At 39.0% G+C, this 20094-nt stretch overlaps 2 protein-coding genes across 30 annotated transcripts in view; one reads left to right on the forward strand and one right to left on the reverse strand.

The window, feature by feature from the left end:
* The window catches only part of asrgl1 (asparaginase and isoaspartyl peptidase 1), a 69701-nt gene that overhangs the window by 41188 nt on the left and 8419 nt on the right, over window positions 1-20094 (reverse strand). For 2 of the 14 annotated variants that reach the window (XR_006099928.1, XR_006099930.1), the window contains one exon: window positions 8942-9094. The exons of 6 other annotated variants lie outside the window; for them this stretch is intronic. The gene's annotated coding sequence lies outside the window, so the exon portion shown is untranslated. 6 more of the 14 variants (XR_006099925.1, XR_006099929.1, XR_006099926.1 and 3 more) reach the window with 5 other exon arrangements.
* Window positions 1-20094, forward strand: part of LOC121911669 (regulating synaptic membrane exocytosis protein 1-like) — a 101313-nt gene that overhangs the window by 16661 nt on the left and 64558 nt on the right. For all 16 annotated transcript variants that reach the window (XM_042433384.1, XM_042433387.1, XM_042433390.1 and 13 more), the window contains exons 3-4: window positions 8740-8950; window positions 12546-12557. In XM_042433384.1, the coding sequence (XP_042289318.1) occupies window positions 8740-8950; window positions 12546-12557 (223 nt within the window). The remainder of the gene's footprint in view (window positions 1-8739; window positions 8951-12545; window positions 12558-20094) is intronic.

Here is a 20094-nt window from a genome sequence, read left to right on the forward strand (position 1 = left end):
CACACTGTTGCTTTATAGTGACATTGTCATATAGGATTAAATTCTTATTATGCAAAATGTAGACTGCACTAGTTGAAGCTGCACAGCACATTCAAATCTGCAGGGTAGAATGCCAACAAGGGATATCCCTGTGTGAGTGTGTGTGTCCTCTCCGTTTGTCCTTGCCAGGTAAAGGTCCATGTGCCATCCAGCTTTGAGTTACGGTGCATCGTAGCATCTGTCACAGTGCTATAAAGTTGGTCCAGAAGCTCACCTCACCTCCCCCTCTACTCCTCCACCCTCCATCCTTCCTTACCCTTTATTTATCTGTCTTCTTTGCTCTTCCTACCTTCTTCGTATTGCCTGTGTGTTCAAAGCCTAATATATCTCATTCCTCTGTGCCATAGACCTCCATCGTTGTCCAAAATCTATTAATGTCAATCTCAACAAATGCACTATTCCTTCTTGTTTGAGTAATGTTAGCTAAAAACTACAGTGCCCAGCTGTTTTAGGAAATTACTGATCCTTTTAAAAAAATGAACCTATATATTTTTGAACTGTTTTTACAGATTTACTGCAGTTCAGCTTGGGGCTAAGTGCTGGAGACATTTTTGATTTTAGTCTTTTCCTGAAATTTGTTGACGGTAAAGAAAATATTGAATAACGCCACTCTTATCCTTTATTTATATAATTTTATTATCATATAATTTTACCTATTTTTTTATTTTCAATTGTCAGTATCTCAAAAGAAAGACAGCAACAAAATGTAAAGTGGACAATTTATGAAGTCAATTTCTACTTGATAAAGAGACGTTATCTCACTCCTCTGACAGATCTGTTCACTTTCTTTAAGAAACACAACATTTAAAGACTCCACAGTAAACTAAATGACTTCTTATGGTGGATATTTGCAGTGATCAGATGTAATTTACATTTACATATTCACCAGTTTATTTCTCACTGTAAAAAATGTTGAAATAACCTACTTTTACTAAACAAGCAAGGACTAAATGATCATTGTTTTTCTAAAAGACAAGTATTGTTTAAATCCTAGAAACAGGTTGATTTACTTTGGAAACAAGTGAAATGATCTCAACTCATTTTTGCGCTTCCATTAAGAAAAATATGATTTTTACAGCTTGGTATGGGATTAAATAAGGGATACTTTTTTGCATGGTGTTGCTGTTGTGTGTAATACAATTGAATTTACATTTTCATTGACAAAGCTTAGGTTTCTCTCTGTGTGTGGAGTCAGAGTATCGAGCTTGTTAGTGCTGCGCAGCTCAATTACGAGACACTTTATGTTAATGCTGGTTCCTGCTGTGAATCGTGTACCATTTGTTTAAAATATGTATATATGCACCCGCATAGACACGCACTTACACGCACAAAGGGTTTATTCTGAAGTTGTTCAAGAGTAAAGGTATTTAATGTTTTGATGGAAAAGTAGAGCATGTGCATAAGAAAAGTGAAGCTTTTATTCTCACTTTGCTTTAACCTTGTGTCTTACTACATTTGAATATGGATATTTTTCTGCATTTTCTTAATGAGCACGCTAGCTGTTTCTCCATCACTGTGTATGTTTCTCTCTGATCTCTTTCGCTTCCTGTCTTTCTGCCTCTCTTTCCCCTCCCTTCGCTCTGTCCTCCTCCCTGTCTCGCTCTCATAATGATCTGCCAACCCCCCATACATTTCCCGACACTGCTATTTGATGTGATAAAGATTTTTTTTCTCACCTGCGAGAGAGAATTTGATGGCTTGTCGTGGTTGACTGATTTGCGGAGATGTACTTGATATATTTCCCACTACTGTTCTCATTGTTTGCTTCTACAGTATGTCCTACTTTGCCACATTCATTGCCAAACACACACACGAAAACCATACACACATAGCAGAAAACACCAAAATTGTGTTAGATTTAGTCCATTGCCTCCCTGGTTTCTGTTAAGTGAGGAGAACAGAGATAAAATGACACACGTATCCTTTGTAGATTGTTGGATCTGTTACTCAGTTTAACACGTTAGTGAATGCTTTTACTGTATACATTGCAGAAAGATGGCAGAGTAGGTGGCATGCTAACTGTTTAGCATACGCTATTGTAAAGGGAGTATTTGTATGAAAGATGCACGGATACAAACTTTATTCTGGTCATGACTGAACTCTCAATATACCCACTTACAATCAATACATACTGCAGCAATTTACAAAATGAACTGTGATAACTCAACTCATTTCTACTGTACTGATAACACTAACTCATAATTTATAACCTACAACACTAACAGTACACTGAAGGCTCCATGCTAGCTGTTTAGCCTGTGTTGAAAAAATAATTATATTTAGTCCTAAACTTTGTTGAATGGGTGAGACAGTTTAGCATGTGAGTAATATGGCATACTTTTGAGTATACTTGACTTTTGAGGTGCCATGCTAATAGTTAAACATATGCTATGTTGAAAGAAAACTTAATGTTGAGTGACTGTGGGCTCCATGCTAACTGTTAAACATGTGTTGAAAGAATAAATATAGGCCTAACCTTTGTTGAATGATAGTAGCGACTAGGGGTGTCACAATTTCGATTCTAAATTAAAAATCTATCAAAATGAGTGTTCAGTTTCGACCCTCCGGGATCCTCATTGCTTCCTGGCCCAGCGGGCAGTGTTATCTCTTCAGCCGCGGAAATGCTACTAGTGTCCTGGTTGCTTCCGGTTCATGCCAGGCTGTTGCCTGGCACGGACACTCAGATGTTCTGGAGAAGGTTAACGTTTTCTGATTAAACTTAGCTCTCTGTTTGGTGTCCCACTTCAGGTAATTACAACAGGAAGGAAGCAGTGGTACGGAAAGTAGCCACTCAGCTAGCATTTTGCATAGGAGCGAGAGGGTACGTACACAGTAGTGATGACAGTTAAATGTCTTCATATAAGGCCGTCCCTGACACTGAGGTGTATTCAAGACTCGATAGTCTTGACCCACAAATCAAGACCCGATAGCCTAACGATGGCATCAGTTCTGAAAAAAAATTGAAAATACTAACTTAGCTAACTGTTTAGCATGTGTTGAAAGAATAATTCTGCATACACTTTAGTGAGTGATAGTAACGCCAGTTTAGCATGTCAGTAAACACAATGTATAGTTTTGAGCAATAGTAGGTTCCATGGTAATTGTTAAGCTTACACTATGTTGCATGAAATTACTAGGCTGTTGGAAGGTAGGCTCCACATCTTTGTATTTCATTTCATTGGCTGTTCATTGGCTCCATTTCAGTGGCAGCCTCCCTCAAAGAAACAAATTCTCAAATTTATTTACCTCAACTTAACTTTATTTGAATCTGGCTTATGTCATATACAGGCCTTTATTCCTAATTTTCCCAGTTTTATGATAAGTATGTTTTGTCACATTTTAGTTATGTCTTCCTGTTTCCTGATCTTCCTCAATATTTACCTGCTGTCTTGATAAATTAGTTTAATGTACATTTCCACAGCACTTCCATCAGTACACCATAGTCATGTTATACTCAACACTCTTTTGGTCTGAGTTTCCATTTTTATCAGAATACTGTGATCATTCACTAATTCCAACCATTTCTACTTTGCTGTTTTTCCACTCGTTAAGATACTGTCCATGAAACTCAACACTTCTTGCACTGACATTTCCCATTAAAAGTCTTCTAAAGACTCAAAGGGCATAATCCCTGCCTTTCCTGGTTGGCCTTTAAGGTGATCTGCATGAAGTGTAAATGTCATTAAAGGTAACTTGAAAGCGATTGAAAAAACAGCAAAGTAGATGAGATTGGAAATAATCTGTCAGTAAAAAAACTGCCTCACTTTGCTGCCAGTTTGTTTAAAAAGTTGCCCGTCTATACTGCTGAAAAAAATCTCTCTTTAATGAGTTTCTGTTTGTGATTATTAGCTACCATTCAGCCCACATCTCAGTCTCTCCCTCTATACTTATTTCCTCTCTCTTCCATGAATCTTTTATTCTTACATTGTTAATTTGTTGTTTTTGTTTAACCTTAATCATTTTCTCTGACTCATATTTACATAAACAAGAACACCTCCTGCATATTTACTGTATGCATCATTCTTCTTAAGGAGTTTAATCTCAGTAAATATCTGTATCGTATGATTAACAAGTACACTGAACACACATAAACAGGAAAAAATGGTGGTATTGTGACCGGAGTGATTATCATCAGGATGGGAAGTGAAGGATAAAGGAAAAATAGGCTGATATATGAGGGAAAACTGAAAAAGGAGAAAAGGAAAGGCATGCACAAATGAAAAGAAGGAAAGGAACATGAGCAAAGACTGAAGGAGTTAAAAAATAATCAAAAAGTTTGATGGACACAAAGAAAGAAAGACAGGAAGGAAAGGAGGTTGGTGAGGAGGAGTGAGTGCACAGAGCCATTTTTATTGAGTGTAGTTACATCTAGCCAAGAAGGATTTATTAAGCCTAATACCAATAGAAGCCATTTTGGATTAAAGCCACGTATCACCAATATCTCTAAAATAGCAGCACAATAATCATCATAATAAAAACCAAACATAAGCCTTTATATTCATGTGGAATCACCACCAGCAAAATTATCACGTTCAATTCAGTTTAAAGGCTTCCCATGGACAACCAATGTAGTATCGATGAATTCTACAATAAACATACAGTATAATCAATCAAACTGGCTCTATATATCACACCCATATTGTACTCTATATTGGTCTGACTCTATTAGCCTATGAACAGAGCCAGGGGTTGGGACACAGTGAGAGCCATGGATCAGGAAGTAAATCCTGCGGTGCTGCAGCAGCAGGTGACCTCTCTGTGACCTTTGGTTATTGCTCCCATGCAGGAAGTGTGTGTGTCATCATTGGTGGGTTTGTATGAGTTAGTGTGTAAATGTGTGTATGTTGGCAGTGTGTTTTTGTGTAGGGATTACAAGAGAGGAGATGGGGTGAGGTGTGTGTGTATGTGTGTTTGTTTGTGTGTGTGTGTGTGTGTGTGTGTGTGTGTGTGTGTGTGTGTGTGTGTGTGTGTGTGTGTGTGTGTGTGTGTGTGTGTGGGCAGGTGTTAACATTTCCAGGGGCAGGTTGTGTTTCAACCACTGGGTCCTGCTCCTCTCTGAAGGGTTTTCTTCAGGTTGTATTTGGACGAACAGTTTGTTCCGTTACACCCCAAGGAGCAATGTTGATCTCTCTATCAAAGTATCGGATGTTGGGCTTCCTTTTTTCTGGCCTCCGCTGCTGGAATTTGTAGTTTTTAATGGCTGAGCTGAAGGGGGAGGAGGCTGCATCCCTGGTCCCCTGTCTGTAAGTAATGTACTACAATGCACAGCCGGTGAATGATATCAGATGCTGTCAGTATCACAAATGCTCTTTACTTTTTTGAGTGACTGAGCAGTGATTGAATGTTAGGATGTTGGAGCATGGCTTTGGTCAGCGTTGTCCAGTTTATCTTTAAAAAGGCTTTTATTTTCTCACAAATGGGTTTGTGTGTTCGTCATTGTTTAGTGTTTGAGATATGGTGGTCTGAGGTTTGTTTTGGTTTGTTTTTTACAGTTGTGGAAGAAGTCAGATCCTTTACTTATGTAAAAGTTCAATACAACAATGTAAAAACACTCCATTACTAGTAAAAGTCCTGCATGAAAAATCCTAGCAGTAAAAGTAGTGGTTTGGTCCCTCTGACTGATATATTATTATATATGACATCATTAGATTATTAATAGTGAAGCATCAGTGTTAGAGCAGCATGTTACTGTTGTAGCTGCTGGAGGTGGAGCTAGTTTCAACTACTTTATATACAGTTAGCTAGTTTAGTCCAGTGGTTCCCAACCTAGGGGTCGGGCCCTCCAAAGGGTCACCAGATAAATCTGAGGGGTCGTGAGATGATAAATAGGAGAAGGAAGAAGAAAAAAAACAAAGTTCTGATACACAAATCTGTTTTTGGTTTTTGGACTTTTTCTCTAGTCTTTGATTTTTGCTGAAATATTGGATCATTTGAACATTTATTGAAATGAAAGCATGTGAGAAGTTTAGAGGGAAAAATCACTATTTGGTGGAGCTGTTAACAACTCATAGACATGTGAAATGTAACTAAAGTTGTCAGATAAATGTAGTGGAGAGGAAGTATAAAGTAGCATCAAATGTAAATACTCAAGTAAAGTACAAGTACCTCAAAGTTGTACTGAAGTACAGTACTTGAGTAAATGTTCTTAGTTACTTCCTACCACTGTTTTTATGTGCTGTTTCTAGTCATTATTTCATAGTGTGTGCATTATGATCTGCTATGCTGCATTTTAGACCGGTTTGGTGGAAGGAGCAGTTTGCCATAAACGTATTAAGTTAATTAATTTTTCTCTTCACTCCTCTTTTTCTTTCTTTTCCTCTCCTTTTCTCACCACTCCCCTTCTCTCCCCTTTCCTTTTTTTGATTTCCTCTTCTCCTCTCCTCCCCTTTCTCTCTCCTCTCCTTTTTTCTCCTCTCACCTTTCTTTTTCTCTTCCTTCCTACTTTCCTTTGCCTAACTCTCTCTCCTCTCCTAGCTTCTTATTTCTTCTTCTCCTCTTCTCCCCTCTCTGTTCCCTCCTTCTCTCCTCTGCTCTGCACGCTGTTCTCTTCACTTTTTAAAATCTCTAGTACTCTACTTTTCATTTCTCCTTTTCTCACTTCTTTCATCACTTACCCTCTTTCCCCTTTCCTCCTCTCATCTCCACCCTTTTCCCCTTCTCTTTTTTTCTCATCTCCTTTTCACTTCTCCTCTTCCCCTTTTTCTCTCCTCTTTTTCCACTCCCCTCATTTCTTTTTGTATTCCTGCCTACTTTTCTGTGCTCAACTCTCCTCTTTAATTATTTCTTCTCCTCTTCTCTCATGCCCCCTCTTCTCCTCTCATCTTTTGACATTTCTTCTCATCTTCTCCCCCTTCCTTGTTTCTTATTTCCTCTCCTCCTCTTCACTCCCCCCTATATGGTAAATGGGTAAATGGCTGCATTTATATAGCGCTTTTATCCAAAATGCTTTACAATGTTTCTGCTGCTCATTCATCCATTCACACTCACATTCACGCACACACACAAACACACACCAATGGGGGCAAGCTACCACGCAGGGTGCTGGCACAACCATCGGGAGCTATTTGGGGTTCAGTATTTTGCCCAACATGCAAGATTTGACATCTCTTCTCTTCTCTTCTCTCCTCTCCTCTCCTCACTGTCTTGGTCTTGTCTTATTGTGATATACAGCCAGCTGTTCTTGATACACATTACATGTATAGTATGTATACATCAGATTTTGTTCACTCCCCTCTCTAAGACCCTCTATAAATCAGTAGTCTATATGATCAGAACTGATCTGCCTGCTCAGACGATGGTTAGGATAACTACCCTGACTACGTGAAATAAAAATGAATACATCTCTCTCCTCTTGTGATTCTCAGCCCATCAGTTTTTCCACTCTTTGGTCTGTTCCCCCTATATTTGCTCTCTCCTCAATCTCCACAGTGTGAAATCCAATTAATCAACATACTGTAACATCTTAGATAAAACCAATACTCTTCCCCTCTCTTTCTCATATCGATTTTAGGGGTTTCTCGTGCTGGCAAAGCAGCCTGAAACAATAGCACAAACAAAAAGTTGATTGCACCAAAACACACAAACAGTACAGAGAACAGTGATATCGACTGGACTTAATGCAACGATTGTCTTCTTCGCTCTCTGGTTTCAGTTCACTTCTCCTCCCCTTTATTTATTTATTATTTATCCGATAAAAGTCTTGCCATCCTTTGATAGTTTTTATTGTATCATATCACCGTTGTGTGATATGCAGTCATTCACAATCTCTGGTTTTACTGTAGAAGGCCGAAACTAAAAAGAGTTCAACTCATGCAGGAGCAGTCAGATGTTTATTTTTTTCATATCTTTATATTTTTATGTATACATATTAACTATTTTAAAATTAATATTTACTATCAGATGGATTGCTGTGAAATTTTTTACAGACCTTAAAGGTCTATGAGAGCTGACATTTTGGTTTTTGTGTGAAATGTCTTTTAAGCTACTGGATGGATTGTAAAGACATTTGGTACACACATTCTAGGTCTTCAGATGTCAAACCATATTGACTTTTGTGATTCCCTGACTTTTCACACAGGTCAAACATTGGTCTGTTGATCGGTTTGTTTGGTCAGTCCACCACTTTGGTTCAGACTGAAATATCTCAGTATCTATATATTAGATTCAGACATTCATGGTTTCCAGAGGATATATACTAGTGACTTTGGTGATCCACCGGTAGGTTGGCATTTTTGGTACAGAGTGAAATATTGCAGCAACAAGTGTAGTAGGGATTGCCATTCAGTTTAGTTCAGGTATTCATGTTCCCCATGGAATGACATTTAGTAACATGATCCCCCGACGTTTCATCTAGTTTCGTCATCTGATCAAATTTTTGATTTATTCAAGATGTGGTTTATGACCTGCAAATCTAATGACATTCCCATCAGCCTCATACATTATATTTTTTGCTATTTAGCAAATTAGCATGCTGACATGCTAAACTAAGATTGTGACCAAGGTAAACTTTACCTGTCAAGAATCTGCTTGTTAACATTGTCATTGTTAGCCTGCTGATGTTAGCATTTAGCTAAAAACACTGTGGTGCCCAAGTACAGCCTCACAGAGACACTGGCTGTGATCAACACACCCAAAACACATCAACTTCCAAAGATGCCAAAGCCTTCATGTTTCGATTTTTCCTTTATTCACTTTTTCCAGAGGCATCCAGCAGCAGCTGTCCAGCTACAGGGAGACGGTGATCCGGCAGGCTACGGCGGCGACGGGGACAGCCGTTCACCGGGATGACGCACCAACCTGCGGCATCTGCCACAAGACCAAGTTTGCAGACGGCTGTGGGAACCTGTGCTCGTACTGCCAGACCAAGTTCTGCGCCCGCTGTGGGGGAAGAGTCTCCCTGAGATCCAACACGGTGAGAGAGGAAGGGGGTGGACTACAGTGTGTCTTATGTAATGTGTCAGTGTTTTCTCATGGCCAATTACTCTGATTCACACATATCCTGTGAAAACCACATACACGAATTTGCAGGCAAAACACGGAACAAGTGTATGGAGCCCTAAAACAGACAAAAGTCAAAAATAAAACAGGTACAACAAAATCCAGTTGGGTTAATAGTTTAAATGGATTGTTTAAAGAAATATACTTGTCCTTTAATCTTCAAATGTTTAGTTAAAAACAGTCTTATTTTGCTCAATCCCTCCCTATTGTCACAAGCAACATTTCCAGTTTTCCCTAATGCTTCAGTGATAATCAGATAGATCGATAGATAGATAAATAAATAGACAAAATTGTCCAAAGAAAAAAAATATTGAAGAATAAAATGAACTAATGAAAGATAAATTGAAGTAAAATCTATTATTATTTTTAATCAACTGATAAATAAATGGTGGTAAAGGAAAATACAGAAAAGTTTTTCTCTTTTTTTAGCAACTGATTAGAGGTTACTATTTCTACTTCTGCTACTACTTGTACTATTTATACTTATACACTCCATTTTAATTATGTAACTAACAGTATTATTAACTGATAGATTCAGTTTTACTGCATTTTTGACTCTGATAATCTCGTCTGAAAATCTGCCTTTTGTTGGTTTGGGGCCTCCATACAGAAGGAACCAAACAATGCAGCACATTTTTTAAGGTTTTTCCTTCAATTCCGTCTGTATAAAGATACAGTACAATAAACTTTCAATATCTTGTTTGGATAGTTATTTCTGTTTTGTTTAACAAAAAAAACATTTAAGTATTTGATCTAAACAGCTCATTTGTACACATTATAGCAGTTTTATCAAGTTGTCTTAACCAATTGTATTGGTCTCAATGAAAAGATTACATTACACTTTATTTCTTGGTGTAGCACTGGTCTGTATCCATCATGGGATCCAAATCTGCACTCAGATGCAGTAGACACAATAACACGTATAGCACATGCACCTGTTCACTGTATGTCCGATCAGGCAATATCAGGGCCTCAGGTGTTGGAACTCAGGTGGAGGTGATGAGCCATAGCACATATGTGTGTGTGTGTTTATGGGGTTAGTGTATAGGATGCTCTGGATGTGTGTTGATGTGTGCTGTATGTGACATCTGTGTGTGTTACTGTGTGTTTATGTGTGCGCCTACCCATGTGGTCTGTGCTTGCGTGTGTGTCTGTGTGTGTGTGTGTGTGTGTGACCCAGGCAGGAACTGGTAAAGGTTAATTGGGCATTAGACTAAGCTGTGGACAGAGGGGGTGGTCTCCCACTCTGTCTCGGTCTCCCAGGGGTCCGGAGGTGCCCTATACACGCACAGCAGGGTGTAGGTGTGTGTATGTTAGAGTTGGGAGGCAAGTCTTCCTCTGAAATAAGTGACGTCCCCTCTCCCAACCCTCCCCTCCCCTACATCGCTGGTGTGGCATTTAATGACCTCACACACACCACAAACACACACTCAAAAGTACATCCTAATTAGTTACTGCCTGACATGGGGAGAGTTCAGCTGTGGGGTCCCGGGTGGTGTGTTGGGGTGGGTGGCAGCTGCATTCAGTGGGAGAAGGTCTTTGAAAAGTGGATTTCACACACACACACACACACACACACACACACACACACATACAGACACGCATAAATTTGCAATTTGCAAGTGTTTTCAGGATATTTTGAATGAAAATTTAACTTGGAATGTACTACTACTGTTAACTGTGAACAGTTAACAGTAGTTAACTGAACAAACACACCCTCACCCTTGGTGGGGGTGTGTTTGTTCAGGTACTGGAGTGACATTAAATATAATCCAGGAACAGGAAGTCCAGTTTGAGTAACAGATCTGTGAATTTCTTGGCTAGCAACAGCCAGCTACAGTGACTTCCTGGAGCCTTGTCGCAACAGTGCAATTGCCAGACATTCAGCGCTGGTTGGAAGAATTGTTTTGTCAGTCAAGAAAGACTTTTTAACATTGTTTGTTTGTGCACTAATGAGTGATTTAGAGGCGTTGGTAGGAGTACTTTTTAACTTTGGACAGAGCCAGACTAGCTTTCCTGCTGCTTCCATCCTCTTGCTAAGCTAGGCTAATTGCCTCCTGGCTCCAGTCCTTTTTGTCATTTTTATATTTCTGTTTGTGTATTGGTTAAATAAAAAAGATAACATGTGTTCAATAGTGAGCTTTAGAGGGGTTGGTTGGCATATTTGTGAGCTTTTGAGAGAGACAGGTTAGCTGTTTCCCTCTGTGTCCTGTGCTAAGCTAAGCTAATCATCTGCTGGCACTAGCTCCATACTTAATGCAGAAATGATTTGTATCAGTCTTCTCATCTAGGTATCGGACGAGAAGTGAATAAGGGTATTTTTCAAAATGTTGACCTATTTCTTTAAAGGCCCCATGAAATGTAAAATACATTTTCCCAGTTTTAATCCTGTGTCCCTGTGTTGTCAATTTATCTCTTGTTATATGCCAAATATATGTCTGATTAATATCAGAGTATTTTTACATCACAATCTCCGTCTTTTCTCTTCCTGTAAAACGGTTTCAAATGTTTGATGACTCACCCTGCACTCAGAGGCATTTACAAAAGTTCATCCAATCAAATATGACATGGGGTGAGTAGCTAGTCGCACTGGTCATATAAAACCACACTTCACCATTTGTTGGTTGTAATAGCTAACAGAGCAATAGAAAGAGAGATAGGAGGAGATGTGTGTTTGGACATCAGTGGGCAAATACTTTGTTTTCATTTCTAAATCAATGTGGCTGAGGTCTAATTCATTCATCTCTCCCTCATACTCCTCCTGATCTAACAACAGGTAAAGGAGGTGTGTGTGGAGCCAACAGTCCTCTGTAGCTGTTTTTCTCTGCAGCTCCATGTTGTGCTAAACTCTGAGCCCTTCCCACTTTTTGGAAGTCCAATCAAATGCGAAGGATTTGATTTAAATCCCTCTTATAACTGTACACGCTCAAATATTCCATTTCACTGAGAAATGCATCAGTACAGAAGCTAAAGATGCTCTAACTTCTGTTTCATGGGGTCTTTCAAGCAACATAATGTTTTCCTGATAAGTGTCCTTTCACGGTTGAATATTTATGGTCTTCTCTTGGTAGCAAAGGCAGATGTGCTGTAGTGCGACATTGTTATACTGTTGTTAAACTGTTGTTATGCAGTTGTTACACCATCACAAAGTTAGAGATTGGGCTGGAAGGTCCAGAAAACACCAATTCTGCAATGATAAAACTGTAGTCTTAGTTGCCCAATCTTAACAAGACCTTAACCAAAGAGGTGTCAGGACATGACATCAACCTATTTTATTGTATTGGTTTAAGGGCTTGTTGGGACATTTCAACTTCCATCTTACACTTACAGGGTAGTAAAAAATATAGCATTTTCAGTTCCATAGCCTAACTGCACTGTTACAGAAACTAAAATATCTGTGTGTTAGTGTTTGTCATTGTAGGATCATTGCCATGCTTTCAGATATCATCCTTGCTCACATTCTCTCTGTCTTTCTTTTCATTATACATGGATGGCTGGCTGGGCTGCAGGAGGACAAAGTGGTGAGTGCTGTGATTTTTCTTTTCTGGACTACATAACTCTGCCTGCAACCTTTAAGACAAACCAGCTTAATGGGTTCAGACAGAATGTATGTATGTATGTGTGTATGTACCTATCTGTCACTCTGTCTGTCTTTCTATCTGTCTAATATAATTAAAGTAGGACCAGTTGTATCAATAGTAGCAGCGGTAGTAGTTGCCTTAATGGTATTTATGGTGGAAAATGTACATTTAATAATACATCAGACTTGACCAAACTACATGATCTTGCAACCAGATTAAAACATCTATGTATCCTTTGCATTTCCACATCTACTGATATTCCTGTTCAGGGTCATTAAGGGCTGAAGGCTTGCAGCATGCATTACATGCAGGGAAACAACCTGGTCATCACAGGTAGATCACATAGACAGATCAGTACACTCTATGAACAATTTTAGATTTTGCAACTGAAAACTTAATGTGTGGGAGGAGGTGGAAACATGCCTGTGCAAACGTGAATAAAGCGTAAACTCTATAAAGAAAGGCCCAGAGATATAAGTTATATATTGATATATTTTCTATTATTAGAGACATACAGTAGCTATTAAGCTGTAAAAATCTCATAAGGTCAGTTTTACTAAGCAAATGTCCCTCTTATCAAGTTCAGTGAAAGCAGCAGCCAGTTTATACACACCTCTTTCATTTTCCTCTTTATGAAACCCTTAAGAAAGTATAATTGTCATTGTTGCTAAATTATTTGTGCATGGTGGTTGGACCCATTAAACCCAGCACTGAGCACCCAGACAAACCAACATCATATAACCTTTATCTCTGCCACAGTGGGACACGCTTAGTTGGGCTTGCCACGGTGTGCAATGCAGTTGACAGGCAGATGGAAGGGTGGGTGGCCGTCTTTATCTGGCGTGTTTCTTGGGGTTTATGTTTTGGCCTGCTCCACTGCTGTACAGAAGAGCTGTTCCTCATCATCATATGGCCTGGTTAAACAAGAGTTAAGCAGAATCATCCGATGTTATACTGCTGGAGAAGTGTTCCCAGCGGACATGCCTTTAACACCTTCCTCTGTTTGTGTAGTTGTATCAGGTTTAGAACCTTACTTGGCCTTGGCTACCTTCCCTCAGGGCAGCTGCCAAACCAGCACTTTGATGATACTTGGCTGGGCTTGAACACCATGGCTGTCCAAGAGTGCTTTGGTGTGCTGTACATAGCAGTCTCACTTCCCTTGCTAAAGCTTGGTACAACAATCACTGGCTCTAAAGAGGAGCGTTTTGGCAGAATACGGGCCTTATGTAGCACTGGCTGTATAGCTGGACAGCAGACCGGGTTTGAATTACTGTTTGACATGGATTCATTTAATTACTCTGGGACTGATTAATCTTGCCTGGCACAGCAGTCCAAAAGTGCAAAGTTACTCTGCCCACTTTTTCCACTCCACTCAAACTAAACACTCAAAGTTAAAGTGAAAGTGTTGGCAAGGATCATTCTGGGCCTGAATGATATGCAGCCTATCAGTGTGTTGTATAGTCCAGATCAGTATTACTGCTTATTAATTAAGTGCTTCTTAAACTGGGCTTCTTGAGGTCTTTCAGGTCACTTCCTGAGAATACTGCACATAGCAAACAAGGGAATGGTATAATTTTACTTAACTATAAATCACTATAATTTCACAAATAGAAATTTTCTTGACAACTTGTCAGTCAATTGTCAGTCATTCCTGTGTCCAGGAATTTTCGTTTGGATTTTCTGTGGATGAAGTTTGAGTTATCCGGAGTGTTTTTTTGTCTGTTTAGTGAATCGATGTATTGAGAGAACTAAATACTGTGTTTGAGAATGGTGCTTCATTCCTTCTAATGAATGGTGCTCTTGGGGCGCATACATACGCCAAAAGGTTGTTCTGGCTTTCTCAGGCATCAAAGAGCATATGCATCAGTCTTTGATAGGCTAAACTGGCTCACGTTCTGCTGACTTCACACTGTATCTGCAATAAGCAATTATTGGCTGATATATTGGACTGGCTTTTTATAAGTCTAGCTCCGATGAATGAATGGCACTAGCATAGAATAATGATGCAGTATTTTAGAGAGTTTTTAATTTTTATTTAAACTAATGGTTTAAATTATGAGGATACAAAGAGACATTTTGTGAGTGTTTGTGATCATCACTTTACAGATGTTACTTTGGTAATGATTTCGAATGAGAATAACATTTTATATTTGGTCCAAGCTTGTGAAGCTACTTGATGCAATCTCTTGTAGAGTTTGTCTTTCCTTATTTTAAAATAATGATTATCTACTGCAGCACTTTCTATTAGAATTTGAACGTTCTTCATTTGTGATCTTAACAAAGTTAAACAAGGATTCATTTTTTAGCATACGGAAAAATTCCCATGAATTTTTACATCCCATGACCACAAGACATACTGTTCAGCAAGGTTTTGTTCCAAGGTTGGAGTCTTAATCTGATCACAGACCTCTGAATTGCTGCCCACATCACAGATTTGTTCAGTGATTCATATACTGTGGGTCTGGTGTTGTGCCCATTGACGACTGTTTCCCCAGTTTGAAGGACCACTCAAGGCTAGTGGGGGGATTAAAAACTGAGGATATCATTTTTCTACATTGCAAGAAATATGGCGACAAGCACCGATGTTGTAAGTTGACTTAAACAAGTTACAACTCTTAAATCGGTGTATACTTTTGATCAATGTGAAAAATGTGAACATAAAGCCAAATGAATAAAGTGAAGTTCTGGTTTCACTCATACGGTTCGCTCTCTACATACACCAAATTTAAAAAATGGAAGCTTAATAGCAACAATATTTTGATATTCACTAAAATAATCTTGTCTGTCTTGTGTATTTATCTCATGTTCTGAATAAATTGTGATGAGTGTGAAGTCTTGCTTTCAAAGAACATGTTTGAAAGTAGATCGATAGAGCGATGGATAAATAAAGTTTTATTAGGAAGAATGATATACAATGTGTGGTGCATGCAGCCACATGCATAGCGTGTTGTGCTAATGATATTCAGGGCTCATTATCTGCAGTGATAGCTGAGCTCTAGTAGAGAGATGAGTGTGTGTTGTTCTGAAGCGTGTTTCTCACAGAAAGGGCCATTTTTGAAGTCTTGATTCCTCTTCTCGTGGGAGACTAGAAACGAGTGTTGTGTGTTACTTTCTCTCTCTCTCTCACTCTCTCTATCTCACACACACATACACTCACAGACACACAAACACTCACGAACACCTCTCCTCTCTCTAATTGTAATGTCCAGGGCTGTATTTCTGCGGGGGGTCTGTGCTTTTATGTGGCTATAACTCAGACTGCTCGGCACTGGTAGATTGCTGTTTTTAGACCAATTCTGATTCAGAATTACTGGCATGGCTGCTTCATCTGCTGGTGTTTTCAGGCCACTGATGCTGTTAAAAACAGACGTAATGTTGGTTTTATAAATGCACTCTATTTGAGAACAGAGCCTTTTCCGGTTGAAGATGAGGGTTAGTGTTAGTGTGCATGAGCAAGGGGAAAAACCTGGAGTGAAACTCAAGTTAAATAGACCTTTTTCACTGCACACATTTTGACTGTCAAACAAAGGTATAACTGATACCAATATTAGCTGTTGCATTGCATTTCATTAATTGCTGGAACAGAGTCATGTCTATGTTAGTATTTCCACCTATGCCTTTCCTTCTATGACAAGTCAAAATGTCTTAAAAAATCTGTCATTTGGGAATGATAAAGACACAAGAGCTCTGAGGCCAGCAAGATTCAGGGAAGCTAGATTTACTCCGAAAGCAAAACAAACATGCAAAGTATACCATGGGCAAAAACAGCTACTGCTCATTAAGTAATGATATTCAAAATCAGTCAAATTCAATATATAAATGAACCTATCTTGTTCTTGAGTTCACTGTCAACAGCAGAAGAGCCTTTTGTCTTTAATGTGTAAAAACTACGGAGGTTAATGAGAAACATGCATGAAAAGGAACATATAGTTCACGGTCTTGACAATGTTAAAAAAAATGTGGCTTCTTTTGTTTCTAGTTTTCCCATTATCATTGCTGATTAAAATCAGAGTCACTGTCATGGAACCACCCGGCTAATTGATTAATCTACTGTATTTGTTTCAGCACTAGATACATTAGCAAGATGTAATGTGTCTTTAGACATATGTTTTCCCTTTTCCCTGTTTATCATTTTCTTACTCTTAGAAATTCAAAAAATAGATGTGTTTTATCTTTCACTAGCAGGAGAGGATTCATGAAAATCATTACTCTGGTGCGTTACGAAAGGTGCAAATAAATACAAAATAAAGTATTATTATTAGTAGTAGTAAAATATAATTGTTTATAGCAGTTATTTCAGTTTGTGTCAGGACGTGGTTAGCCTAGCTCAGCACAGAAAAACTAGAGATAGAGGGAAACAGAAAAAAAATGGCTACCAACATCTCTATGGCTGACACCTTGCATCACAGTTACACAGATTACCATTTGATTTGATTTGATTCCACAACCAACATTTTGTTATGTGCTGGGACTATTTCTTGCCAAACAACAGCTGGTGTAGTGACTGTGCGCAGCTTCCTTGAGTCTTGTTGTCAGTGAGGTTGACAGGTTTGGTAAGACTGTGCCTGTACAGAGATTTACACCAGAACCTGTGCTCATGACCATGTCTGACAACCTGCACAGAGTACGTGTACGTGGATGGAAAAACTGTAAATAGTAATTTTTACGTTTCTGTTATTATTTGTATTAAACAAACAAGACATAGTGTATTTGTGAGCTATGAAGTTGTTGGTAGGTGTATTTTTGAACTTTGGAGAGAGCCAGACTAGCTGTTTTCTCCTGCTTCCAGTCTTTATGCTAAGCTAGGCTGATATGTCCTGACTCCAGTTCTGTACTTAACACAGAGACAGGAGAGTGATAACGATCCTCTCATTTCACTCAGACAAAATTTCCAATAAACTTATTTCCCAAAATATTGAACTATTTCTTTTAAGTCGTGTATACAATCACAACCTACTGTCAGTCAATGAAGCAGTCTGTATAGTAAGATTATTGACCTACCTCTGCTCAGGACTGTCTTATGCCTACTACCACTACTGCTAGCATCACAGTAGTCTTACTCCCTGAGCCTGTGAGTGTTTATAGCTTCTTATTACATTTAGGAATTTGCTATAGGAGACTCAACATGTTCATTTATCTTGCCATGATGTTCACGTAATAGTTTTGCTTGTGAGCTCAGAGGCAACTCTGTGTCATGCCTCAACAGAGTCCCACTTAATTGTGCAGCATTACTACTGCTACATTGCTTACTTATCAAATTCAGTGATGGTCCCAGGATTCTCTCAGGCCTCTAAAGCAGAATTTGAGTGTAGAAACTACCAGCTTGTAACTCCTTTTGCTAGCCACTGTGACTGACAAAGTTAGTCTTGAAATTTGACAGGAATCAGCTATCAAATAAAGGCAAAAATACCTTAAAAATAATCTTACTGTGCGCCTGATACTTGCGCAAATGTATATCTATTGATCTAAACCTCCAAGGAATTATGCCTTTGTGCTGCTTTGTGTCAGGGTGCAGCACAGTAGAAAAGCCTGAGCGATGTGTCATCTGCTGTTAACGCCACAGCGCCTCATGATTACTATTGATCGCCAGTCTCGCTAGCTGCGTCCGTCTCCACGTCCGTCTCTCATTGACTGGTCTTAAGGGGGCCATCTCTCTCCTGGTTGTTGCTGTACACGCTCTTATGAAAGCAGGATTACACACACACACACACTCTCACTGTATGGTGTTTCTCTGCGCATACAAGCACACTATCCACCATACTGCCTATGGCTGTTACACACACAAACAAGGAAGACACATTTACATGCTCCTGTACACATACACACATAAAAACAAATTTACCTTGTTTGCGTAAGATGGAGACAGTGTGGACATTTTCCACAGAGTGTTCAGTGTTGCTGTTCGTGTTTATATGTTTCACCAGCATAATGAAGTTCTATCCAAGGTTCGGAAAGGTAGAAAAGGTTAAAAAATAAGTAGTTACTAATGTAGTTCTAATAACAGAAAGTTTCTAGACAGCAAAATAATGTGTTATTTGTCTTTCAACGTGGGTGATTTAAAGTTAGTCAGTTGTTCTGGAGAACAATTTTTGGTATTTGAACTTAACACCTGAACAAATAAAACCCTTCATGCTCCTTCAGAAGCTCTGCCTACCAAATTCATGGATACACATTGCCATGGCAATGACCAAAAGAGAAATATGGTGGAATCCAGAGTGATGCATTAGCTATAGAGTCACTTCTGTTCCTCTCACACACATCATGAGCAGAAAGACAATTTCATCTCATGTGAGCACAACAGTCCATCCACACTCTCCGCCTCTCTGCAGCCTTCCCACTTCTCACTGGACCTGCGTTCAGTGTCTCTGTCCATGTATCTCTTCCATGAGAAAAAACACAGCCTCTCTCTCCCACCATTCAACAGGTGATGGAGAGGGGAGACTGTCATGTCCTCACACAGACAGCTGTTCTGATGACTTCCCCCCGTCCTGTGCATGAGCATGTTGCTGATTGGCTGGAGTAGAGTTTTGTGGCTCGCTCCGAGCCACTGTGTTTTCATGCCCATTTACAGAGCCAGGGCTGTGCACACACAGAATAGACATCTAGTGGACCATGAGGAGATATTTGCTGAATTTGCCAAAAAGTGTATTAGAATTAGAATCACTGACTTTACCTTTAAATGATGATTTAAACTTTTAAAGCCTGAGTTTTAAAGTTTAAAAAAAAAGTTTTTTTCTACACTTTTCCTGCTTGTTCCAGCCAGTCTTCATTAAAGCTATAAAACACCTACTGTGCTTTGAGTGAAATATTCAAATTCATGATCTCATGTTGTTTTATGGCTGCACCAAGGCTTAAACAGACATTCTAGATGTCTATAATATGTCTTGTGCACTATTGTATACACATAGTTTAGCCTGACTGGCCCAGTATTTGGTATCTTTGGAAACTTTGACAACACTATTATTATTTAACAGAATTAAGAATTACACTTCCATTATGTTGAAGGCCTCACAAGAGACAACTTAAAAATATTCAAAATCAACTGACTTTTAGTTCCTAGTGTGGATCAAGCTCCAAAAACACTGAGCCCTACACTTGCCATAATGAAACTATAAATTTGAAGTCTTCAAGCGCAAGTTGTGATATTTTAATCTTGACGACATCATCATCTGGATTATTTTCCCAGACTTGACAAAGCTTCTCCAGAGATACAGAAGTCATTGTAACTGTATTCACAGGCTGAGCAGTACTGCCAACTAGTCTTGATGTGTAAAACTGATGGAATGCCCCTTTAAATTAAACTTGTGTCAGTTTGAACAATCCTTGTCTGAACAAAATGCATTTTCTAAGACTGGATGTAAGTTGCTCCGGCATGGGTTGAGGAGGTTCACTTCAGATGTATGAATACATGGCGACCCTTTTACATCTTCTAAAATACTATATATTACATGAATGTCTTCAGTCAACAGTCAACTCA

Source organism: Thunnus maccoyii, chromosome 14 (assembly GCF_910596095.1).
Source record: "Thunnus maccoyii chromosome 14, fThuMac1.1, whole genome shotgun sequence".
In the NCBI taxonomy this organism is placed as follows: domain Eukaryota; kingdom Metazoa; phylum Chordata; class Actinopteri; order Scombriformes; family Scombridae; genus Thunnus; species Thunnus maccoyii.